At 47.3% G+C, this 23,235-nt stretch overlaps 2 protein-coding genes across 3 annotated transcripts in view; one reads left to right on the forward strand and one right to left on the reverse strand.

Moving 5' to 3' along the window:
• Ccz1 (vacuolar fusion protein CCZ1) overlaps positions 1-13,817 on the reverse strand; it is an 88,289-nt gene extending 74,472 nt beyond the window's left edge. The window contains exons 1-3 of the mRNA XM_077635375.1: positions 13,597-13,817; positions 10,114-10,211; positions 906-999 (exon numbers count right to left, since the gene is read on the reverse strand). Coding sequence (XP_077491501.1) covers positions 906-999; positions 10,114-10,211; positions 13,597-13,671 — 267 coding nt within the window. The 5' untranslated portion in view covers positions 13,672-13,817. The remainder of the gene's footprint in view (positions 1-905; positions 1,000-10,113; positions 10,212-13,596) is intronic.
• A 2,258-nt stretch (positions 13,818-16,075) lies between these two features.
• Positions 16,076-23,235, forward strand: part of LOC144102093 (phosphoribosyl pyrophosphate synthase-associated protein 2) — a 65,616-nt gene continuing 58,456 nt past the window's right edge. Inside the window, exon 1 of one of the 2 annotated variants that reach the window (XM_077635377.1) lies at positions 16,076-16,303. In XM_077635377.1, coding sequence (XP_077491503.1) covers positions 16,224-16,303 — 80 coding nt within the window. In that variant the 5' untranslated portion in view covers positions 16,076-16,223. The remainder of the gene's footprint in view (positions 16,304-23,235) is intronic. The other variant, XM_077635376.1, reaches the window with a different exon arrangement.

Genomic DNA, 23,235 nt, shown 5'->3' on the forward strand with positions numbered 1-23,235 from the left:
ATGCAGGTAGGCACTTTAGACTATATTCTGAAACATCAAAATTTTTGCTTTTCTTTTACCATTTCAGGACCAGCGTCAACCCTGGCACCACATGAAGGGCTGCTTAAAGGAACCCAGAAAGGGGGTCTCAATAAAACTGCGATATGTCTGGGATGTTAAAAGACGACGGTTCATAATTATCCCCCAGCAAGAATTATTTCAATGCATTTTGTGGAAGCTGAGTTATACGCAGACAAAATTTGAACTTCCGCGTCTTCACGACTTTTTCTCTCCTCTTGCACACCAAAACGGCGGCGCTCCTCCACCAGCCCCACTCACTCAGCCCCTCCCTTACCTCCGCCGGCTGTGGCGCCCGCAGAGTGGCCGCGGCCGCGGTAGCGTGTGACGTCTGAAAGAATTTGCCGCTGTGAACCAATGATAACCCCCGGCTGCTGACGTGATTTCCAAGACGTGACGTCGTCTGCCAGGTTTTCGCGCGGAAGCCCGGCACCGCGCATCGCGGCGAGGTGCGAAAGCGGGAATTTCAAAAAATTTATTGTAAATTTCCCGCTCGCTTTTGAGCTCTCGTACGCGGCATGGATGCTCGGTGGCCTGTACTCTACATGGTGCAAGCATTTTAAAACCAAGCTCAAACACCCCTTTCTGTGGCCCTTTAATGCGCTATGCAACAAAAACTAAGCAACCCAGGTCCGAAAAGAGAAATGCAAGGTGCTCTAATTTCATCTCATCATCAAAAGAAGAAAGAAACGAAAGGAATCACATCAGTAAACAATGTTACACAAGAGTGCCATTTTCTTGACAAGTTTAATGTACTCTGCTTCAATACTTCCACACAGTGCTTTCTCTGGGTTGCCACCACCAACCATGCTAGGCTGAGACAGTGAAAGCAAGTGAAAGTGACATACCATGACCATCCAGAAGTTTTCCTCGGGCTGGAGGAAAAACTGCCGTGTCTTCTGGGTGTGCAGAACTTCACAGGGCTTGGAAGGGGAAAATGTCCTGGCACACATATGTGAAAGTATAGTAGTTATTTATTTATTTCTATCCAAGCAGGGAGGCATTAGAATACATAAAAACAATAACTAACAAGTCGAAAACAAGTCAAGAACAAGCAATAACACAATTTTTCGTCAAACAATGTAGCTGTCTGTAATCCATGCAATCAAAGCAAAGCATTTTTACTTTTGTTGACCCTGTCATTGTCATTGTTTTCCAGCCACTTCCTATAGTTGAGCCTTAAAGAGACTACCAGTATTAGTTAACAAAAACTCTTAGGTGACCCTCAGTGGATTGTTTGAATGCGTTAGCAGCCAAAAATTTGCTATATCCAAGGTTGGCACACTAAAGTTCACTATATCCGATGTGGTACACTTAGGTTCATTAGATTCGAGGTCCAGACACGAAAGTTGGTTATATCTGGGGTTAACATACAATACAAAAGGTAGTTATATCCGAGGTGGCATACTTAGGTTTGTTACATCTGAGGTTAACACACAAAAAGTCGTTATATCCAAGGTGGCATACTAAGGTTCATTACATCTGAGATAGTATACTAAGTTCGTTACTAGCCCGGTGGGACTTGCCACTGGTTACTGACAGACAGCGGTCACTATTTCTGCTTGCACAGACCCTTCTAATCTAACACATTAAAATAATAGCATTCCAAATTTTCTGCCATTTTCTAACTTCATATTGTTTTCTGTTGAGAGCAGAGTGGCTAAGGAGCAGACGCCTGTTTGAGGCCTCATGCAGCAATCGGTTTAGGAAGCTCAGCTACCCAACATTCTTAGAGAGGTAGCGCTGACGGAGGATGAACAAGAATGGTAAATGCCAACCAACTTGCCCAGCAACATACCTTGCATATCTACTTCCTAAAGAGATGTAACGCAAGCCACTCCAATCATAAGTGGATTATTCGCCATACTAGGTGGCATTTTATGACCTACTTTAAGGAGCATGTTGTAAACTACATATGGCTATGCTGCTGAAAGTGAGAGGCTTTCGTTTGAACCTTGGCAGTCAGAGGAATAATTTTACATGTAGTGCAGATTTGTGTCAACACCTCCCAATATGCGCCAAACCAATAAACACGGTGGGCAACTAATTACCATTAGCTGCGACAATGCGACATAAGAACGTCAGTGTGAGCTACCATACACAACCACACATACCGTGCAAAGCACACATACGAAGCATGACTGCAGATGCAATGCATCACCAGACACATCTCTTGAACTGACTAAAATCATTAGATGAGGAGATAGAAATTTTCCTATCTCCACTTTGCCACCTGCCGACCATGGCAGGTCACAGCTGTGGTCTGTGTCTCTGTCCACTCATGGATCACCGATATACCGATTTACACAAGTTTCCACCCTTGGCAGCTGGCTCTTCCATGTACCAACCTCGGTAGGTGGTTCTTGCCGCCTTGCAGGCAGCACAGTGTGACACCGGCAGTGGGTGCAGTGACATGGGACTCTTATGCCATCAAATAAAAAAAAGTCACAAAACCAGTTCACTTTCAGCCAACAACACTTCTATAGCTTGAGAATCTTATCGCACAGTGAAGGTGAAATAGGAGGGCACTGTAGTGCCCACAGCTCTTTATGTCTCCGTTGCAATGCCTAACGCAGCAGCCTCACTGCAACTGATCACTGCTGAAAGCAGGCCTGAGATCCAGACATGTTCGTCACGACATTAGGTGCCTGGCCACACACAAGTGTTTCTTTCAATTAGAAGAGAAGTATTAGGCCTTGATTTCACTCCAGCCATTGCACAATGCCTGCTGCAGCAACCCTGAAAAATTGAGCTGTTATTGCAAACAATGATTTTTGAACCAAACTGAAAGATTATCCCAACAAAGGAGGCTACAGTGCCAAAATGGGTACCACTTCCTCTTCCCAACAAGAGCAGTCACAACCTTCTCATTACCCACAGGTCAGCACAGGAGTCTTCAGCTATAATAATATTGTGTGATATCATGAATAAAGTTACCTCCAGGCAACTTCGGGGGTTATTCGAACAATTTGAGTTGATAATTGCATCACATTCTTTAGAGAACCCTCTCTCCGGCACAAAAAACTGCTTTGCAATATACCGAGTAGAAATAGTTTAAAATAGCAGAAACCAAGAAACTGAAACCTATACTGGGTTTCAGCCGAACTATGAAGTCACGACATGCCAAACTATGTTGTGACAGATACTGTCTAAAAATTTACTATGCGCACTTCAATTTGCTAACTGGCCACTGTAGCTTACATCATTATCTGTCTGAAGTTATCAAAAACAAAAGTGGTGGTGGTGGCGGTAAAAACTTTATTTTCGTCAAGATTCATTCAAAGGTGCTCTTTCGTAGATCGAGTGGGGTCTCCATTGCGCTTTTCTTCTTTCCCTGCTTCACTGCTGGTCGCGTGATGTGGCCAGGAGCCCTTGGCGCTCGGTGACTTCCAAAGCTCGGCTCACGGCCCGGAATTGGTCTTCGGGTCGGAGCTGAGCACCGCAACCTCCCATTCTTCGCGATTCAAGAGCTGCAGGTCCATCGGCGGTGTGTCCCGTGGACATTCATGCAGTATATGAGCTAAGTCGGCCCTATCTTGACCACATAGCTTACACTGGGGCAAGAATACTCCCGGATACATAATGGAGTTTTTATAAGGGTTGGGGAAAGTGTCTGTCTGGAGTTGTCTCCAGGCCACCTGCTGAGGTTTGGTCAAAGACTTATCGGGGGGTGGGTATTTAAGTCTATTATTATGATAGTGCATATTTATGTTGTGATACATGACCATGCGTTCCCTGGCCAACCTCATGTTTGGGCAGGCCACAGCCTTCATTCACACTTTCCTTTTCCTCCTCTTCCCTTTCCCCTGTGTGGAGTAGCAGGCCAGGGCCCTGTTACCACCGGCCGACCTCTCCGCCTTTCTTTCATTAAAATTCCCTTTCTTCTTCTTGGGGATGGCATTAATATAGAGCTGTTTGTGTATATCGGTGGGGAGCTGGCCTACGGGACTGGATTCGTATCCAATCTGCAATTCTCGCAGCATACTTCTTCCCGCCGAGGTTCTTGATAGACGCTCGTACTGAGCCACATGATGGGCTTCCACCAGTTCCGTCGTTGTATTATGCATCCCTAGCTATAGAAGTCTCTCAATGGATGTACACTTGGGAGATGAAGGGCGGATTTGTAGATTTGCCTGATGAGGCACTCTACTTTGTCCTTTTCTGATTGATGGAGATATAAGTAAGGTATAGAGTAGACAATACCACTCAGGACGAACGCCTGAACCAATTCCCTGAGGTGCGCCTCCTTCATACCCTTGTCTTTGTTTGCAATACGCCTGATTAATCTGTTTGTCTGGCTGACGCAATGAGTTTGTTTAGAGTGACGGTATTCCTACCCTTGTTTTGAATGTGCATGCCTAGAACACGAAGGGTAGCTACCTCGGGAATCAGGACCCTGTCTACATGCACTAAAAAGGGTGGGGGAGTGCTTTTGGGCAAAGGGCGACCCCTGATCACCAAGAGCTCAGATTTCTGAGGGGAACATGAAAGACCAACACTACCAGCATAGTGGACGATGGTGTCAGCCGCTGCCTGCAATGTCTCCTCCATTTCTCCATCCCTGCCCGTCGTGACCCATAGAGTGACATCGTCGGCATAAAGAGAGTGTGAGAGGTAGGGGATGGCCGAGAGAGCTCTAGCCATCGGGATTAGGGTGATGTTAAAGAGGAAAGGCGAGAGTACCGACCCTTGCGGGGTTCCTCTACTACCTAGGGGGAAGGCGTCAGATTGCAGAGACCCTATCTGTATCTCCGCCGTCCTGTCAGACAGGAAGGCTTTGATATAGCTATGGACTTGTTCACCTACATTGAGTCCGGAGAGAGAGGTTAGTATTGCCTCGTGGTCGACATTGTCGAATGCCTTAGTGAGATCAAGAGCCAGGATGGCCCTAGTTCTCTTCTTATGGATTGGGCTAAGCACTTCTTCCGAAATGTGAAGCATTCAGTCAGTCATTGTAAATAACCAGTCTTCCAACTCTCTCCCTGTAACATCCGGCGTCCCACAAGGCTCTGTTCTTGCACCCCTATTGTTTTTAATATATATTAATGATCTCCCTCAATACGTATCCTGCCAAATTCGAATGTTCGCTGACGACTGCGTAATTTACCGCCAAGTAACAAACATAACTGATCATGAAGCCCTCCAGCAGGACCTTAACCAAATTGAACAGTGGTGCGCAGATTGGCTTATGACCCTCAACCCTAGCAAATGCAAGCTTCTTTCCATCACCCGTCGCAAAAAGACTCATGCCTTCCAATACAAAATCGCTAACGAGTTCGTAGAATCTGTATCATCTTTCAAATACTTAGGCGTCACATTATCTAACGACCTAACATGGAATGCACATGTTACTAACGTGATATCATCGGCTAACAAAACTCTGGGATTTCTTAAACGTCACCTTCGCCTCACCTCACATCACGTGAAATTGCTCGCCTACAAGTCGCTCATTAGACCTAAACTTGAATATGTATCCGCCATATGGGACCCGCATCATATTAACCTCGTAAACGATCTAGAAGCCGTTCAAAACCGCGCTACAAGGTTCATTCATTCTTCTTACTCTTACGACGTCAGTGTTTCAGCCTTAAAAACCAAATCAGCACTATCGCCTCTTTCCGTTCGTCGTCGCATTGCCACGCTATCACTGTACCACAAGTTCTTTTACTCATCACTTAACCGTGCCCCTTACATCACGCCAGCATCATACATTTCTCATCGCACTAGCCACACGCTTCAAGTTTTTCGCCCACGTGCCCGAACTGTTACTTTTTCAGCCTCCTTCTTCCCCCGTGCAGCTAAGGATTGGAACGGCCTTCCCCAGCACATCGTCGACATCACCTGTCCTTCATCATTTGCAAACAATCTAAACAACATTTTTTGTTCATGATCACTAATGGTATTGTTTTGTGCCTTTTCCTGCTAATCCCACCCCTTATGTAATACCCCGCGAGGGGTCTTTAAGGTAATAAAATGAAATGAAATGAAATAGTGTCTTTGGTCGAGAGATGGGGTCTGAAGCCTAGCATGGTGTCTGGAAAGAGACTGTTCGTGTCCATGTGGTTCTGGAGGCGGTTGAGGATCACATGCTCCATCAGCTTACCCATGCAAGATGTAAGTGAGATGGGTCTGAGATTCTGTAACACTAGCTTCTTGCCAGGTTTCGGAATGAAGACAACTTTCGCGTGCTTCCAGGTTTGAGGGAGTTTCCCTTCCCGCCAGCATTTGTTCATGAAGTCGTTGAGCGCCCTCACTGACTTCCCGTCGAGGTTGCGCAGGGTGCGATTTGTGACTCCATCCTTGCCAGGAGCGGAAAAACTACGGAGTCTGTGAAGGGCTGCTCGCACTTCTGACTCCGCAATTTCCTCGTCCAGTTCAGGATTGGCGATACCCTCATAGCTCGGGAGGGGTTCCTGAGGGGACATGTCTAAGTATCTATTTCTCAGCTTCTCCAGAAGATCGTCATCCGGAAGGGGGTTCTCGTGAAGGATACGTATTATGTCCTTCCTGTGGGCGGACTTGCAGTTCTCTGGGTCTAAAAGATAGTGCAGCAAAAGCCACGTGTCCTTCAGTCCCAGTTTACTGCTCATTTGATCGCAAACCTGGCCCCAGTGCTGCTTGGCCAAGTTCTGTGCATGGCTTTCGATGTCCTTAGCTAGCCGACCTACTCTTAGGCGCAGCTTACGATTGTGTTGTTGAGTGAGCCGTCTCCTCTGAAGGCTCTGGTACACTTGCCACATATGGAGGAGGCAACTATCCACCGTCGAGATTTCCTCCGGAGAGGGAATCTCGTCGGTGGTATTCTCCACATCCTGTATGAGACTCGAGGCCCAATCCTCCAGGTTGTCAATAGTGTCAGAAGCAGTTTGCTCCCTTAAGGTGAAACGCGTGTCTTCTATGTGGTTCCATAAATGCGCACCCTTCTTATTATTCCTCTTGTATCCCCAAGCTGTGTTATGTGCATTGAAATCCCCCACCACCAGGAGTGGAGAGGATCCAGCCTGCATGACCGCATTATTTAGGGCCACGATAATTGGGGGGTGGTCAGCTTTTGGATTACTGTACTCGTTAAGGATGTATAAGTAGCAGAGGCCTCTCTTTTGCGGGAGGAGCTCAATCAAGAGGCAGTCCAAGTCAGTGCCGTCGAGCGGGTGTGTTATTGCGGTCAGATTAATCTGAACGAGGACAGCCGTGTATGGTTTAACTATATCTGGAGGAGAAAATGACTTATAACCCGACAGTTTGACTTCGCAACGGGCCTCCTGCAGAGCTATCACATCCGGAGCTTCTGGTCCCAGGTTCATGATACAAAATTGCAGATTGTCCCGCTTAGCGCGAAAGCCCGTGCAATTCCACTGCCATACACTTATTACTTAATGGTTGACCGCCATGGCGGTGTCTGGCTTGGTTAATGGGGTCAGATCTCTGGGGCTGGGAGCTACCATTCGGCAAGGGAGCAGATGGTCCCAAAGCAGAGAGGGCATCCACTCTTTCCTTCAGGGTTTTTACCTCATTAATAGTGGTGGCTTGTGTGGCCTCAATATTACTGATACGCGTTTCTATAGCATCCATGCGGCCATTAATCTGGGTTGAGAAAGCGTTAAAACGCTCGACCATGCGGGAATTGACTTGATCCATGAACGCTGTGAGGCGTTCCTCAATCTTGTTAGCGAAGGCTTGGAAGAGGGGAGCTCGGTTGCCGTTTCCTTATCTGCTGAGAGTGCCCTCTTTTTTGCATTAGGGCTGCGTTGGGGAGATGATGCAGGGGAAGACGACACTTCCGAGGCTGAAGAGGGTGTCTCTGTTGATATCGAAACTGCACTGGAGCACCCTGCATCCGGGGGAGAACTCGAGGAGTTCCCCCTAATCATGCGGAGCTCGGCGTATACTGCGTCTAAGCTAGCCTTAAGCTGCCTATTCTCATCTCTTAAGACCTGCAGCTCCGAATCCACAGATGTACTTTGTTCAGATTGGGAGGCCACGTGTGCCCAGCTCACCTTCTTTTCTCTCGGCCTGCCGACAGCTGGTCCTCCCTGTCTCCCGCGTCCTTCTTAAAGTGGTGGGAAGGACATGGATCGGCTCCGGCTCCTCCGGTAGCCACTGCCCCGAGTCTGGTTCCGGTGGCTGCAGTTGGATCTTGATCTCCTCCGGGAGCGGCGTCCACCTGATGAGGATCCTTGGCCGTCCTCACAGAACAGCTCATCTTGGTCTTGACTCTTTCTCTTGCTGGGCTTAGGATGTATGAAGCGGTACTTGCATATCTTGTTCCCCGTGAGGTGGGAGCCGCTGCAGATGATGCAGTGCGGGTCTTCTTTCGGAGGGTCGTTCTCCCCGCACCAGTGACAGAGATTCGTCTTTGCTTTCGGGCAAACGTCAATGCGATGACTGGTGTTACGACAGTTGAAACACGACTAAACTTTGCTGTAGAATGGGTAGCAGATGTGCATGCCTTCTCGGAAGCACAGAGACCGGGGCACCTTGGTTCCCGTGAAGGTTATGAGGATCGAGGTGGTCTTTCACAGCTGCCGGGCATCCACGATCGGAAGGGTTGGATTGAATGGGATCAGGCCATCCATGATCTCCTTGTAGTTTTCACTGCTGTGGGCTTGGTATATGATTCCTCGGAAGGACTCGTCCGGGGGTGAGAGGTAGGCACTCATCTCGAAGGTCTGGTCTTCGAGTTGCAGATTCTTCAGAGTGACATACTTCTGTGCTCTGGTATCCACCAGAGTACTAATTGTGAACGCATTGTTCACTGGATTAACACGAAGAAGGTCTGTCTTCAATGCCTCTTGGTAGTTGAGACCGAGTGCTCGGCATACGGCGGTGAAGATGGTTGGCGTCCCGACCACGCGGAGGCTAAGTCCGCCCCGTGGCCTCACCACAATCATGTAGTCATCGACTGGAAGCCATGGCAGCGGCGGCTGCTCTTTTCTGGGCGGTCGGCGTTGCAGCTGCGAATTCTTGACGGCTGACTTGGCAGCAGCACCGCCAGATTGGTTTATCGTGGACGTGGCGGTACTAGCGTTTGGCGGACTTGCGAGCTCCTTCCTGGCTCGATGTCGGTCGTGAAACTGCAAAACGGTCTCCCAATGCTAGGCGTTGAATTTGTCCGGGGATATCTCCTCCCCTTGCACAGCGTACTCCACCTTGGGTAGAGTCGGCGCCAACCACGTGGTAAGCCTAGCACTGCGAAGCGTTAGGCCCAACCGTGGGCTCTCGGGGCTGGCAGGAAAACGCCCTAAAGAGGGTGGAAAATGCCGAAAGCCTTCCAAAAACCAATGACAGGTGGTGACGGATGCCTTCATTGACCTCTGAAAACATGGTCCTGGACCACTGGCTTCATAAAAACGCCAGAAATTGGCGAAAGAGTGGGAGTCCATGCGGAGCACGTTACACCGCACGGCGCCCAGATAGCGTACCCCCAAAAGCAAAAGCACAATTTTGTCCTTCAGCAAACACAGAGCGAATGTAAACGAGCACGCCAAACTGTGATGTCACAAAGGCAAGGCTGCCTGTAGAAACTGCCCAGATTGAGGCCACGAAATGAATCATTGTTAAATTCATTTGGGCTGCAACAAGACGTTGCCCAGCAGTGAAATTTGGCACAAATGATCAGAAAACTGTGCAGAACTTATCCTGAAAGTTTCAGTAAACTATGCGGAGGTACAATAAACGAAGGAGTTACCCTTTAAGTAAGAAAGCCTACTGAACTGATTTTGGTGCTTGCAAGTTTCATGCAAACTCATGGACATGCAAGTCTTACCCGCTGAAATCAAGCATTTGACTGAATTAAGTTTGGCCACGTTTGATTGTCTGCCATGTATTATGTGTCAATACTAAATACATGCACAATGTGCAAGGGCACAGCAGAGACAGTCAGAGTTCGGTGGTCCTAAGCTTCACATTTTAAAAAGAGGATGACTGTAGTGCCACCCCTCTGTTAGCCAGCGATGGCAACATCACTGCTCCCGCCTGCCACATTGCCCTTGCTAGTACTAATCAATGCGTTAACATGCCCTGCAAAAGAGTGGATTGATGTTCACAATCACTCACTGAGTAAAATTCACGAGTGCCTCGCAAATGCCAACATTCCGCAATTTCACATCCTGTTCAGCATCTTCGGGGTAGTAATAAATTATTTTCTTGTGCTCCTGCAAGAAAAAAATTTAAACATGAGATTCCCTTCCCGACTAAAAGGAAGACCACATGAAAGCTTGAGTGTAGCCCACACGAAAAATGAGCTTCAAAAATAATGAGCAGTTACATATAATATTACAACTTTTGAGCCTTATACTGCTAAGTAGAAGATGTATACTGTATTAAAACTGAGCTATGTCTCAGTATAGTTCCTAAGGTTCTCTTGTAAGTAAATAGTCTTACATAAACAGGAGGGCAGTGAAACAAGCTGCCTCTGCGAAAACTTCGTTTTTTTCTCTGTCTCAAGACTTGCCAGCAAAATTAGAAGTTTGTCTCTTGACAAAACTAACAACTAATAAGGCTTTTGATGCATAACCACGGTTTCCATTTGACCCACCAGATGGTGCTTGCTCTGCATTGCAGACTTAAAAACAGATGTGGGCAGATTAGCTTCAGGGGCCTAAGGAAAGACAACAAGGACAGCTGTACAGGGGCGTATGGGTCCGTTGTCCTTTGAGGCATAGGAAACAGAGCAAAATAATGTTTAAAGAAAGACAATAATAAAAGATATGCAGAAGAGGTGGGCAGCCAAAGTCTTCAGGTATTTGTACAGTGAAATCATGGACACGAAATCGAGGAAAAGAACTAGAAAGTTTATGGCAGGCTACGCAGGCAAAAACAGGGAAAAGGATGTTACCACCACAATCCACAGCCTGACTACGGCCACTGCAGGGCAAAGGCCTCTCCCATGTCTCTCCAATTAACCCGGTCCTTTGCCAGCTGCACCAACCTATGCCTGTGAACTTGTTAATCTCATCCCCCCACCTAACCATCTGTCACTCCCTACTACGCTTGCCTTCTCTTGGAACCCTCTCCGTTACCCTTAAGGACCAGCGGTTATCTTGCCTTCACATTACAAGCCCTGCCTAAGCCCTTTTCTTTCTCTTGATTTCGACTAGAGTGTCATTAAAACGCGTTTGTTCCTCCACCCACTCTGCCAGCTTCTGGTCTCTTAACGTTACACCTATCATTTTCTTTTCATAGCTGCGTTGCCCTTAACTTAAGTTGAACCCTTTTCGTTAGCCTCCAGGTTTCTGCCCCATAGGTGAGTACCGGTAAGATACAGCTGTTGTATACTTTTCTCATGAGGGATATTGGTAAACTGCCATTCATGATCTAAGAGAATCTGCCGTATGCGCTCCACCCCATTCTTATTCTTCTAGCTACTTCCCTATCACGATCCGGATCAGCGGTCATTGTCTGCCCTAAGTAGACATATTCCTTTACTACTTCCAGCACCTCGCTACCAATTAGTTGAACATTACTTTGGTTTTCTGCATGCTAACATCTAGACCTTCCGTTCTGCTCTACCTGTCAAACTCATTGATCATACTTTGCAGTTCATCTGTTCATCTCCTCAGTGACTAAGTAAGGCAACGTCATCAGCGAATTGCAGATTACTTGGGTATTCTCCACGAACTCTTATCCCCAACTGCTCCCAATCCAGGCCTCGGAATAACTCCTGTAAACAGGCCGTGAATAGCATTGGCAAGATCGTGTCTCCCTGCCTGATGCCCTGCCTTATTGGAATTTTATTGCTGACTTTATGGAGGACTATGGTAGCTATGTAGTTGTAAAAATCTTCAAGTATTTTGACATAAGGCTCTTGTGCACCCTGATTACGCAATGCCTGCATGACTGCTAAGGTTACCACTGAGTCAAATGCTTTCTTGCAGTGAATGAAAACTATATATAGGTGGTGGTTATATTCTGCGCATTCCTCAACCACCTGATTGATATTGTGAATATGGTGCATTGTCGAGTATCCTTTATGAAAACCTGCCTGATCATTTCGTTGAATGAAGTTTAAGGTTGTCCTGACTCTATTAGCATCACCTTAGTAAATACCTTATAGGCAACGAATGGCAAGCTACGGTAAGCTGATCGGTCTGTAATATTTCAAGTCCTTGATGTCTCCTTTCTTATCAATTAGGATAATGTTAGCGTTCTTCCAAGCTTCTGGTACAGTCAAGGTCATAAGGCATTGCTTATTCAGGGTGGCTAGTTTTTCTAGCGCTGTCCCGCCTCCGTACTTCAACAGATCTGCTGTTACCTTATCCTCCCCAGCTGCTTTCTGCCTTTCCATTGCTCCTAAGGCTTTATTTACTTCTCATTACTGGTGGGATGCCCCACTGCGATGTGGCACTGCTTAGATTACATTCCTTAGATTACTTTGGCTACTGTATAGACTTGTGTAGAACTTTTCGACTAATTTGGTTTTACCTATGCTTAGTTTCCTCTTCACTGCTTTTAGGCTACCTCCGTTCTTTAGAGTATGCTCGATTCTCTCCCTATTAAACTTGTTTATGTTGGGTGCCTTGCACGAACTTATTAACTTTGATAGCTCTGGATGTTATAACGAACATCAAAAAGAAAGTTCACGAAATTGAGATTGCTAAGTTGAAGATAAAAGTGGGAACAAAAAATAATTGCGTTGATACAGAACTGGAAGAACGAAATCCAGAAAGAAACGCTGCATGATAATTCAAGAGGCAGTACCCATCTATTTGAGGCTGCCTCAGGCTGCCTTAGAACCAGACAACATAGAAGCAAGTATGAACAACAAAATTATATCTGTGCAGCATGCGGGTGCAGTGTAGGAAACATTAAACATATTCTGGTAGACTTTAAAGCTATACAACCAGATATCATAGAGGACATCGTGAAAGCAAAATTAACACATCAGCTGTAGACGAGCAAGAAAAGACTGGGGTATCGACGGCAAAAAACACAAAGCTGAAATTGCACGAAACCTCACAGAGTCGAAGTAATATAGCTTAGAATATGAAAAATGGCTTATAATGGGGGGAAAGGAAAAATCAGAACAGGATCCAAATTAAACAGAAGAAACAAAACAAAACAATTAATCACTTTATTTCACTAGGCAAGGTGGCACTCACCACTGCCCGAAAAAAAGGAGATCTCTATAGTTAAGTCGATGAAACAACATCATCTATCCTGAGTGGGCGGGTGTGGGCGTTTGACTCGTTCCCCCGTTCAAAAGCCTACAGCACCACAGCTCGTATAAGAGAGGAGAAGCGGTCGAGTTGATACGCGATCACTACACCTGAAGCCAGCGAAAGTGACTCGGGGCAAGGCTGAGAACTTGAGCTGCACCTCCGCGCGGTCCCGTCAAATTTATCTGCTTTGTTTTGCGTCTCTTCCCCCGCCGTTAAACTTCATTTCGGTTCAAAATCTAAGCAGAGAACGCGACGGCCGCCACCGTGGCCCTGACGGCGACGCGAGGGAGCGTGCACAGCGACAAGTGTTGACATACACACACGGCGGACGCAGGGACAAGAGCGCGAAGCAGTGAAGGTCGTCGGCGCATAAAACTACCTCATCTTCCCGCTTGCCGTACGTGGGGTTGTAGACGAAGAAGTTCTGGAGGTACACCTGCGTCTTGGCTGCCATGACGAGGGAGCACCTTCGGTGCAGCGATAAACGCCTCCGGGCTGTGACATTTAATCAGAGTTTAGCTCCTGCTGATCCTCCGAGTGCGCAGTGGCTCATCCTCAACGATTACGGCACGGAAGCTGCCATGTTGGCCGCTAACGGCAACCAACACGAGCCAAGACACATCGCATCTCTGGCTGTTCTCTTGTTTTACCTATTCCGCCTATTTGTCTGATTGAACTAAAAATGTTGACGCTTAAAATTTTGAAAATAAAAATTTTGGTAGTTTTTTTAGTTTGCAGTATTACAAATTTTAAAACTTGTTTACGCGTTGTTGTTGCTAGAGGACGCTTGCTAACACGCTGTCAGTAGTTTTTTTTTTTTGTTCACTAAAAGCAAACTAAAGTGTAGTAGTGCAAAAGGCGCTACCAATATAATCCGGTTAGCGTTGATAGCACGAGGGGCACTACTGCAGCGTTTTCAAGCTGCTGTAGAAGTTGTGCGATGGGGTTCTTACCCAGATATTTATGTAAACGCTGTATGCTGTTAAATAATAATAATATATTTTTCTTTTGCTAACTGCTAGAACCTGAAAATGTTTAATACCTATTCACTGACGTCTGCTAGAACTCAACTTCGATTGCTGGCACACTGAACTGCATTGAACTACATACTAGACCCATACCATACTGCGAGTTATTTTTTTATATACATTATACGCCAAGAGGAAAACGAGTTAGAAAATGGGAAAAGTGTGCTGTCACTCATAATTATGGAGTGGTCACTAATTGAAGGCCGATACTTTTTTGTACCAGGAAAAAAATGAAGGGTATGTAAATGGATCGACTTTTTCTGCTGCATACTAATGCTTATTTTAAATCTCAGTGAAACAACGGTCCTCTTATTTTGTTCACTTCACTGAGCGAACGTTTATCGAATACCTCGATCGGACTCGGCCGCGGTCCCTTGGCTTAATTAGAGCATTTCCAAGGTATTGGAAATCCGAATTTTCCGCATCGTCTGCATTTTAATTGATAAGAACGGAAACACCTGTCTTTTTTTTTTGCAATCACATGTTTGACACGCGTTGAATCAGTAGAGCAGCACAAAAGCGCGCACACTCAAGCAATCGCGGACGTGCGTTCATCCTTTGAGATCTGTTTCGACAAGTCTCTTAATCCACTTCACGACGAGGTCGCGCGCTTATGGTGGCTACTGTGAGTTATAATAATAATAATAATGTGAGTTATTGCGCTTTTAATTTCCTCACAAACATCCCTCCACCGTCTCCACCAGACCCGCCGCGCCGCGCGGCTGTGGTTAGGGCGCTCGACTACTGATCCGGAGTTCCCGGGTTCGAACCCGACCGCGGCGGCTGCGTTTTTATGGTGGCAAAACGCTAAGGCGCCCGTGTGCTGTGCGATGTCAGTGCACGTTAAAAATCCCCAGGTGGTCGAAATTATTCCGGAGCCCTCCACTACGGCACATCTTTCTTCCTTTCTTCTTTCACTCCCTCCTTTATCCCTTCCCTTACGGAGCGGTTCAGGTGTCCAACGACATATGAGACACTGCGCCATTTCCTGCCCCGCCGCGGTAGCTCAGTGGTTAGGGCGCTCGACTACTGATCCGGAGTTCCCGGGTTCGAACCCGACCGCGGCGGCTGCGTTTTTATGGTGGCAAAACGCTAAGGCGCCCGTGTGCTGTGCGATGTCAGTGCACGTTAAAAATCCCCAGGTGGTCGAAATTATTCTGGAGCCCTCCACTACGGCACATCTTTCTTCCTTTCTTCTTTCACTCCTTCCTTTATCCCTTCCCTTACGGCGCGGTTCAGGTGTCCAACGATATATGAGACACTGCGCCATTTCCTGCCCCGCCGCGGTGGCTCAGTGGTTAGGGCACTCGACTACTGATCCGGAGTTCCCGGGTTCGAACCCGACCGCGGCGGCTGCGTTTTTATGGAGGAAAAACGCTAAGGCGCCCGTGTGCTGTGCGATGTCAGTGCACGTTAAAGATCCCCAGGTGGTCGAAATTATTCCGGAGCCCTCCACTACGGCACCTCTCTCTTCCTTTCTTCTTTCACTCCCTCCTTTACCCTTCCCTTACGGCGTGGTTCAGGTGTCCAACGATATATGAGACAGATACTGCGCCATTTCCTTTCCCCCCAAAACCAAAACCAACCAACCATTTCCTTTCCCCAAAAAACCAATTATTATTATTACTCCACCCAACTCCACCAAACCTACCCAACCTGAAAAAAAAAAGAGAAGAAACCGCAGCGCCACTTGTAGCCATAAATAACAACCAGCGTGCCGTGAGCACTTTACTTCCCACTAAAATATTTCTTTAGCTCACTCTACCACTGTACTTCAAGTTGTAGTACATCCACACATCATCTCTATTTCCGCCAGATAACTCGGTTGTTATGCCGTGCAGCTAGCGATCCAGCGGAGCGTCGAGCGGTCAGCTGCGCTTCGTGGTCTTGTGCGGAGTTCATTTTAGTACGCTGCTTGACACTGAGTATTTGTCGTGTGCTTCAAGCCTACCCTGCGTCGTCTACCCCCCAAGTCAGCATGGCACAAATGGAGCGTGCTTCCGAGATTATCCTGCTTGCCGGGAATTCTCACGTGGATTTGGCGCAGAAGATTGCCGAGTAGGTTTCTCTCCCGAGCAGTTTTCTTTCCCCCGCCGATGTTTCCTGTCGAACCCGTTCGCAATTTATTCGTGTCTCAGTCGCGCTGGAATGCCTCACGCGGCTCCTGAAGTCTCGTCTTTGGGCCCTTCGGAAGGTCATGCGTAAGGCGATAAAGACTCATGTCGCGCCGGTGTGTCTGAGAAGACGACACTGTTGATAAGGCTCTTATCAATCGTCTGGCGGTGCGCGGTGTTTATCGCGTCGCGCTATTTCTCGCCGATTTTCTCCATGTTCAGCCTTAACTGGCCATTTGTAGCCCCATGTTTGAGCATTTTCTTTTTCGGAAACAGTGCTTGCGGCACGCGTGCGCGGAGAAATCCTCCCATTCTGCCCGCAATGCACGGAACGAGAAACACTTCCGTGCTAAGCTGACAAGAAAGGACTGCAGAACTGCAGTGATGCTTTGAAGTGGTCCCTTGCTTACAGTAGTGACAGTTGTGTCTGTACAGGTGCCCCAAAAGTAATACGGAGCACGCGGGCGGCGGCCGAAATGGAAAAAACTGCATGCCAGCGCGCTCTATCAGCAGATGCGCAGTAAAGAGCGAAGGTACTACGTCGGCACATCCGGCTAACCCATCTCGACAACTTGATGCTCGCGTTATCGCCGCCACGGGAGAGGCTATGCTGCTACCGTCACTGCTCGCCAGGGGCGCTTTCAATACATGATGCACGGGTTTGCTGTTCGCGCCGTGTAGAAAGTTCGGCAGCTTGATCTTTTTGCTTTTTCAGGAATGCCACCATATTCAGCTTGCGGGTACCGCCGTGGCTCGCTCTTCGCTTCGCAACGAGTTTGTGACAATGAAAACAGAGAAAACTTCACGAAGGACGCAGAACGGAAAGACGACACGCTGGGCTAACAACTGATCTTCTTCCCTTTCTGCGTCCTTCGTGAAGCTGTTTTTATTGGGATGAATAATGAACTAGCTCATGATGTGTTCTGCGGGATTGCGCGCGAGCTATAGAATACAAACGCTCGTCCATCGCTTTGGCAAGTGTGGTCAACTTTTTCTTGGCGCAAGGAAGCGTATGAAAAAAGAATAGCATGCATGTGTTGTCTTCGTTATCTTCATTATAAAAATAGGGCCTGAAGAGTATAGCAGTTGAGCTAAATAAGGATCACTTCCCTCAGCACAGATTTGTTTTCTTACACTGGAGGAAAAAAAGAAACAGAACACGAGGTTGTCGCTTATTCAGTCGTCCGCAATCGTCTATATTTTGCGAACATGTAAGAAGAAAAGGGCAACAGGGTGGAGTCGATTAAAAAAAAAAACTTTCAAAGGCACTTTTTATGCAAACTTAACTTTAATGCCGGGTAAAGCTCCCGCTCACGCTGATGATATCGGCCATGCGCCGAGGAAGGGACTCGTATAAAGAGTCGACGTATCCGGGTTGCTCTCGGAGGTTGTCCCACTCCGTCTTGACTGCCTCCCAGAGGTCATCTGGACGCGTGCTGTGATTCATGCGCGACAGACTACTTTTCAAAGTTCCCCAAACGTTCTCAATGATGTTCATATCGGCGCCTTTTGGAGTCCACTCCAATAGCTGCACAGCCCGTTCCTCAAGCAAGGCCTTCACAACTCGCGCAGTGTGGACGGGGCTGTAGTCTTGCTGCAGGAGGAATATTCCATCTTTATGGCCCGTCCAACGCGTACGGGATGAGATGGTGGTCCAGGACGTCGCAGTAGCTGGCTCCGTTAAACTTTGATGGCAGTTTAATAAGGGGGCCGAGGCCTTCTGCACTGACAGATCCCCAGACGTTCACGGCACAAAGACCACTGCTGACTACTTGCATCGTAAAGTCGGGTAGGTACCTATGTTCGAATAAATAATGCGTTGATCAGCTCCTACGCAATATATATTTAAAAAGACTAATTTAACTCAAAACCTCGATTGTCAGGCCAGGGGTAAAAGAAAAACCCTTTTTGGCTCATAAAACTTAAATAACTGCTGCAAGAGGACTAGCGAAAAAAAAAGTTTCATTTCTCTACTCGTACGCGCACATGGCTTACTGTGCTTTATACCGCTGTGCTCTTTACTTCACACAAATCAGTCGTATTCGGACATACCTGCAGTTGCATGGATGCCAAACGCTCCGCTGCTGGTCCCATCTTGAAGAGAATGTTGACTCATCTGTAAAGATACTTGTCGCCAGTCGTCCACAGTCCACTGCTCATGGGCGCGAGCAAATGCAAAGCGCTGTTCCTTTTGTCTTGCCGTCAAATACGGTTTCTGCGCCGCCACACATCCACTTAATCCGGCTTCCTGGAGACGGTTTCGAATGGTGATCAGACTGATGTCCAGGCCGAGGGCATCTCGAATTTCTTTTGCACTTTGAAAAGGATCCGCAACGACTGCAGCGACGATCAGTTGGTCAGCCTCAGCCGAAGTGCACCGCTCGCGACCTGGACGGGGAGGGGAGCATCGCCAAGGCGGCCGCCTTCATCCCTGTAAGCTTGTATTATACGATTAACTGCAGTCACCAACCTTCCAGTCCTGCGGCATATTTCCCGTTGCGGTACACCCTGCGCGCACAGAACAATTTCGTGCCTAACTTCCAATGGAACTCGGGGCGGCATTTTTCGTCAAATGGAGATTTCCGCAACGTTCGTTGATATATATGTGCGTGTGGGCGTGTCTTGCAAAAGGCGTCTAGCCTTCTCACCGATTATCAAGGCGATAGCATGAACGAAGCCAGCTCCTGCGACGTTCTCGGCCACAATCTTAACCCATATGACTCGGACGGCCTTTTTAACGATGATGTAGTCTTCTAGCATCAAGACTATAGTGCCGTCCACATTGCGCGAGTCATGAATGTCTTGCTGGAAGAACGGGCTGTGCTGCTGTTGGAGTGGACGCCAAAGGACGCCGATTTGAAAAGTGAGGTCGTTTGGTGAACGTTGGAAAGCAATCTATTTCGTATCAGCCTCAATGAGTCCAGATGACCTTTGGGTGGGAGGCTGTAAGAATATATGAGACAACCTCCGAAAGCGACGTCGACTCCTTCTACGAGTCTGATGATAATGAATTTTTATGTAGCAAGAGCATCTGTGGCCAAAGAGCGCCATGGCACAAAGTTGTTTGTTCTACTCAAGGTGGGTTTAAAGACCCATTCCCAAGCATTTCATCCTAAAGAAGCCGAGCACCAGGCAGGGGAAAGCTTGTACCGTATCACCGGTGGGTACCAAGCGGTGCTGGGGATCGAACCCTGCACCCCCCGCATGCGAGGCGGATGCTCAAACTACTATAGGCCACCGCTGCGGTGCCTATAAAAATCTTTTTTGGCACTTGGCTTGTCGTCAACCTGCGGGGGGGGCTTTACCGGTTATGAAACTGTTGAGTTTGCATACAACGACCCCTTTCGAGGCTTTTTTTTAACTGTTTCCTTCCTGCCACTCATTCCTACATTTATTAGTTTAACTTTTTGTTCTCTAGTGTAAGAAAGTCAATTTGTCTTGAAGAAATTGGTCTGGAGTTATTAGCCCACTTGCTATGTTTTGAGCACCTATTTTTATCAAAGACAGCACCTGCATGCCATTGTTTTTTGTTTTCATGCGTTCCCTAGAGCGAAGCAAAATTTACATCGCATTTAGGAAAGCATTACACGAAAGTTTGTACTCGCCAGCACACAAACTCGCCACCAAGTGAAGCGCAAGCATCGGCTGTCACGCAAAGATGATAAAATTCCTGCTGAAGCATAAGGCGCACGGTGCCGACGGCAAGCATTTATGCATGGCCCGGACGAATGACAAAGCCTTGCATGCGTTATTGAAAGCGCCCCTGGCGAGCAGTGACGGTAGCAGCATAGCTTCGCCCGAGGCGGCGATAACGCGAGCATCAAGTTGTCGAGATGGGTCAGCCGGATGTGCCGACGCCCCCTCGCTCTTAGCGCCGCATCTGCTGATAGAGCGCGCTGGCATGCAGTTTTTTTCATTTCGGCCGCCGCTCGCGTGCTCCGTATTACTTTTGGGGCACCTGTACATTTGTTGAGACACACTGGTTAGTGCGTCCGAGCTTGAACTCTACACTTCGCAGGGAAACAAACCCTTTTGCCCCCAAAAGGGTGCAGCGAGGTTTTGCGGAGCCTCCTCCAAGCCAAGTTTCCTGAGGAAGCCAGGCGCTAGGTCAGGGGTCGTTTGTACACATTTTCACCCGTGGGTGTCCACTGCCTCCTGCATCCGAAGCTGAGGCCCAGACCACTCACTTAATGAATGCACTTTTTTCCCCATGTTTTTTCTCTCTAAAAATTGGAGGGGTACGTCTTCATGATGAAGGGTAAAACAGACAAAATTGAACTATAAACAGGGCCAAAGTAGTTTGGATGAATAGTCCAGCCTTTTTTTCATCCAGTTTAATTAATCCGGTGTGACTCACCTTTTAAGTAAGACAAAACATGCCCTTCACCTAAATCATCTATATTTATTCACAGGCACGGCACCTCTTGACCCTGACTCACTCATACTTGGATTCCTTTGCAGTTCCGCTTCGCATGCCATATTTGTCAGCTCGGATGGCATTGTCCTCGGTTCCACCTGGTGCATTCAAAATTACAGCCTTTTGGAAGCTGTAGGTAATCACGTCTCTGGAAATGGCGCTCCACAGTTCCATTGGCATAGCACATCAATGGACGGCCTCCTTATTTTTCCTCCTGGGATCAAGATGAGATTCCGGTGGGCTTTCCACATTGCATACGGCTTCCAAATGTTGTCTTTGAATGGCTGGTTCACCGACGTGTCATTATTGCTGCCCGCAGCTGTTCACATTGCTGCCTCCAGTACCATACACACACCTCGCTGACTCTTGAGTGCCCACCAGTTGCACGGTTTCCATGCTCAAGAGCTTGGTCAGCAAATATCTTCAACCCGCATGTATAACTCACATAGCAGCCCATGACAGTGTCCACAGAGAGCATATCTTGCAGCATTTAGCAAGAAGCCCAATTGCAACAAATTGCTACAATGCTTACTATTACACTTTGAATAGAGGAAGCCTTTGTGAACAGGCATGATTTTTACCGACTGTGGTTCCTTGCAGAATATTCCTGTTTGCGGTTTGTTCTGTAGTGTGTGGTATAGCATCACATTCAACAGATTGTGCTTTGTAGTGTTGTACAATTGTTTTGGCATCTGCTATCATCAGCATACTGCACACCGAAAAGAAAGGGGTGCATTTATTATACCAGGGAAAAAGTATTGTACATTTTGAAAGCCAATGTAGGGGGTGTATTCATTATGCGACTAAATGCAATTATGCAGTGGTGTTCCAGTTGCGCCAGTCTGCTCCAAAAGCGGCAAGTTGATCAATATTGCGCCAAAAAGAAGATGCAGTCATGGGAAAACAACTATTTTTGGAACCGTTCAGGCTTTCAGTTGCAACGTTTCCGCCATAGAGTTTCTAAATATTACCTAGAGGGAAAGCTGGCGTCCCCGTCTATGCGAGTTTCTGAAAGAGCCATGAAGACCACTTCATCCACCGTGGGAATGCCGGGAAGACAGCAAGGTGCACTTGGCTTAGCCCTGAAACATGACTACGACTGCAGAAATGCATATTTTTGCAAAATATATGTTGCAAGGAAGCATTGTTTTGCAATCGGTATGGATTGATGGGTGGATGGATGTATAAGGCTGAACCCTTTAAATATGGTGGTGGCTCAAGCCACCTAGCCATGACTTATGAAATTTTACTCTTGTCTTGATTTTAGCCACCAATCAGATAAACTTGGATGGATGGATGGATGGATGGATACGGCTGAACCCTTTACATCGGGCGGTGGCTCAAGCCACCTAGCCATGTCTTGTGAAATTTTACTCCTGTCTTGCTTTTAGCCACCAATCAGATAACCTTCGCTTGGTTACTTCTAACCTCTTAAAATCCACTTTCCCTTCACTATCCCTAAACCCCAATGCCTTGGGTAAGTCAGCCCCGCTGCCTTCCACTGTAGGGTGAAGCCCTTTACAGAAAAGTATCAAGTGTTCAGCCGTTTCCTCCTCCTCTCCGCACGCAATGCACAAAGTGTCTATCTCCTGGTACCTGACTCTATACTTCTTAGTCCGCAAAACTCCAGTCCTGGCCTCAAACAACAAAGAACTTCCCCTACAATTATCATAGATATTTTCTTTGACAATTTCCTGTTTAAAGGTCCGGTATGTTTCTAGTGCCGATTTCGTCAGCATCCCTGTTTTCCACAAAGCTCTCTCTGTTCCTTTAACCTTTTTCTTAACCGATAATTGCTGATTTGCCCCCTTACTGCTGTCCAGATATTTGCTTGTCAATTTTCTAGTTCGCTTTCTCCATTTCGTGTCAACATTCTTTATATACAGGTATCTGAAAACTTTCCTAGCCCACCGCTTTTCCTCCATCCTTCTCAATCGTTCCTCAAATGCTATCTTACTGCTAGCCTCTCTGCTCTCGAAAGACGCCCATCCCATATCACCCTGTACCCCCTGATTTGGTGTATTGCCATGTGCTCCCAAAGCTAACCTCCCTACTCCCCGTTGCCTAATTTCCAGCCTTGCTTGAACATCTGGCCTCATACACAGGACCGCATTCCCGAAGGTCAGGCTAGGGACCATCACCCCTTTCCAGATCCCTCTTACCACCTCATACCTGTTGTAATTCCACAGTGCCCTATTTTTCATGACAGCTGCATTCCTACTAGCTTTATTCATTACATATTTTTCATGCTCTGTCAGATACTCAACACTGTTATTTATCCACACCCCAATATACTTGTACTCATTCACTACCTTTAGCACGAACTCCTGTATTCTATGCTCGCCGCCCTCTTCATTAAATGTCATGACTGCAGATTTTTCCTTACTATACTTGAAGCCTAATCTATCTCCCTCTGTACTGCATATGTCTAACAACTTCTGCAGGTCTTCCTTGTTGTC

The sequence above is a fragment of the Amblyomma americanum genome, chromosome 8, assembly GCF_052857255.1.
Source record: "Amblyomma americanum isolate KBUSLIRL-KWMA chromosome 8, ASM5285725v1, whole genome shotgun sequence".
Taxonomy (NCBI): domain Eukaryota; kingdom Metazoa; phylum Arthropoda; class Arachnida; order Ixodida; family Ixodidae; genus Amblyomma; species Amblyomma americanum.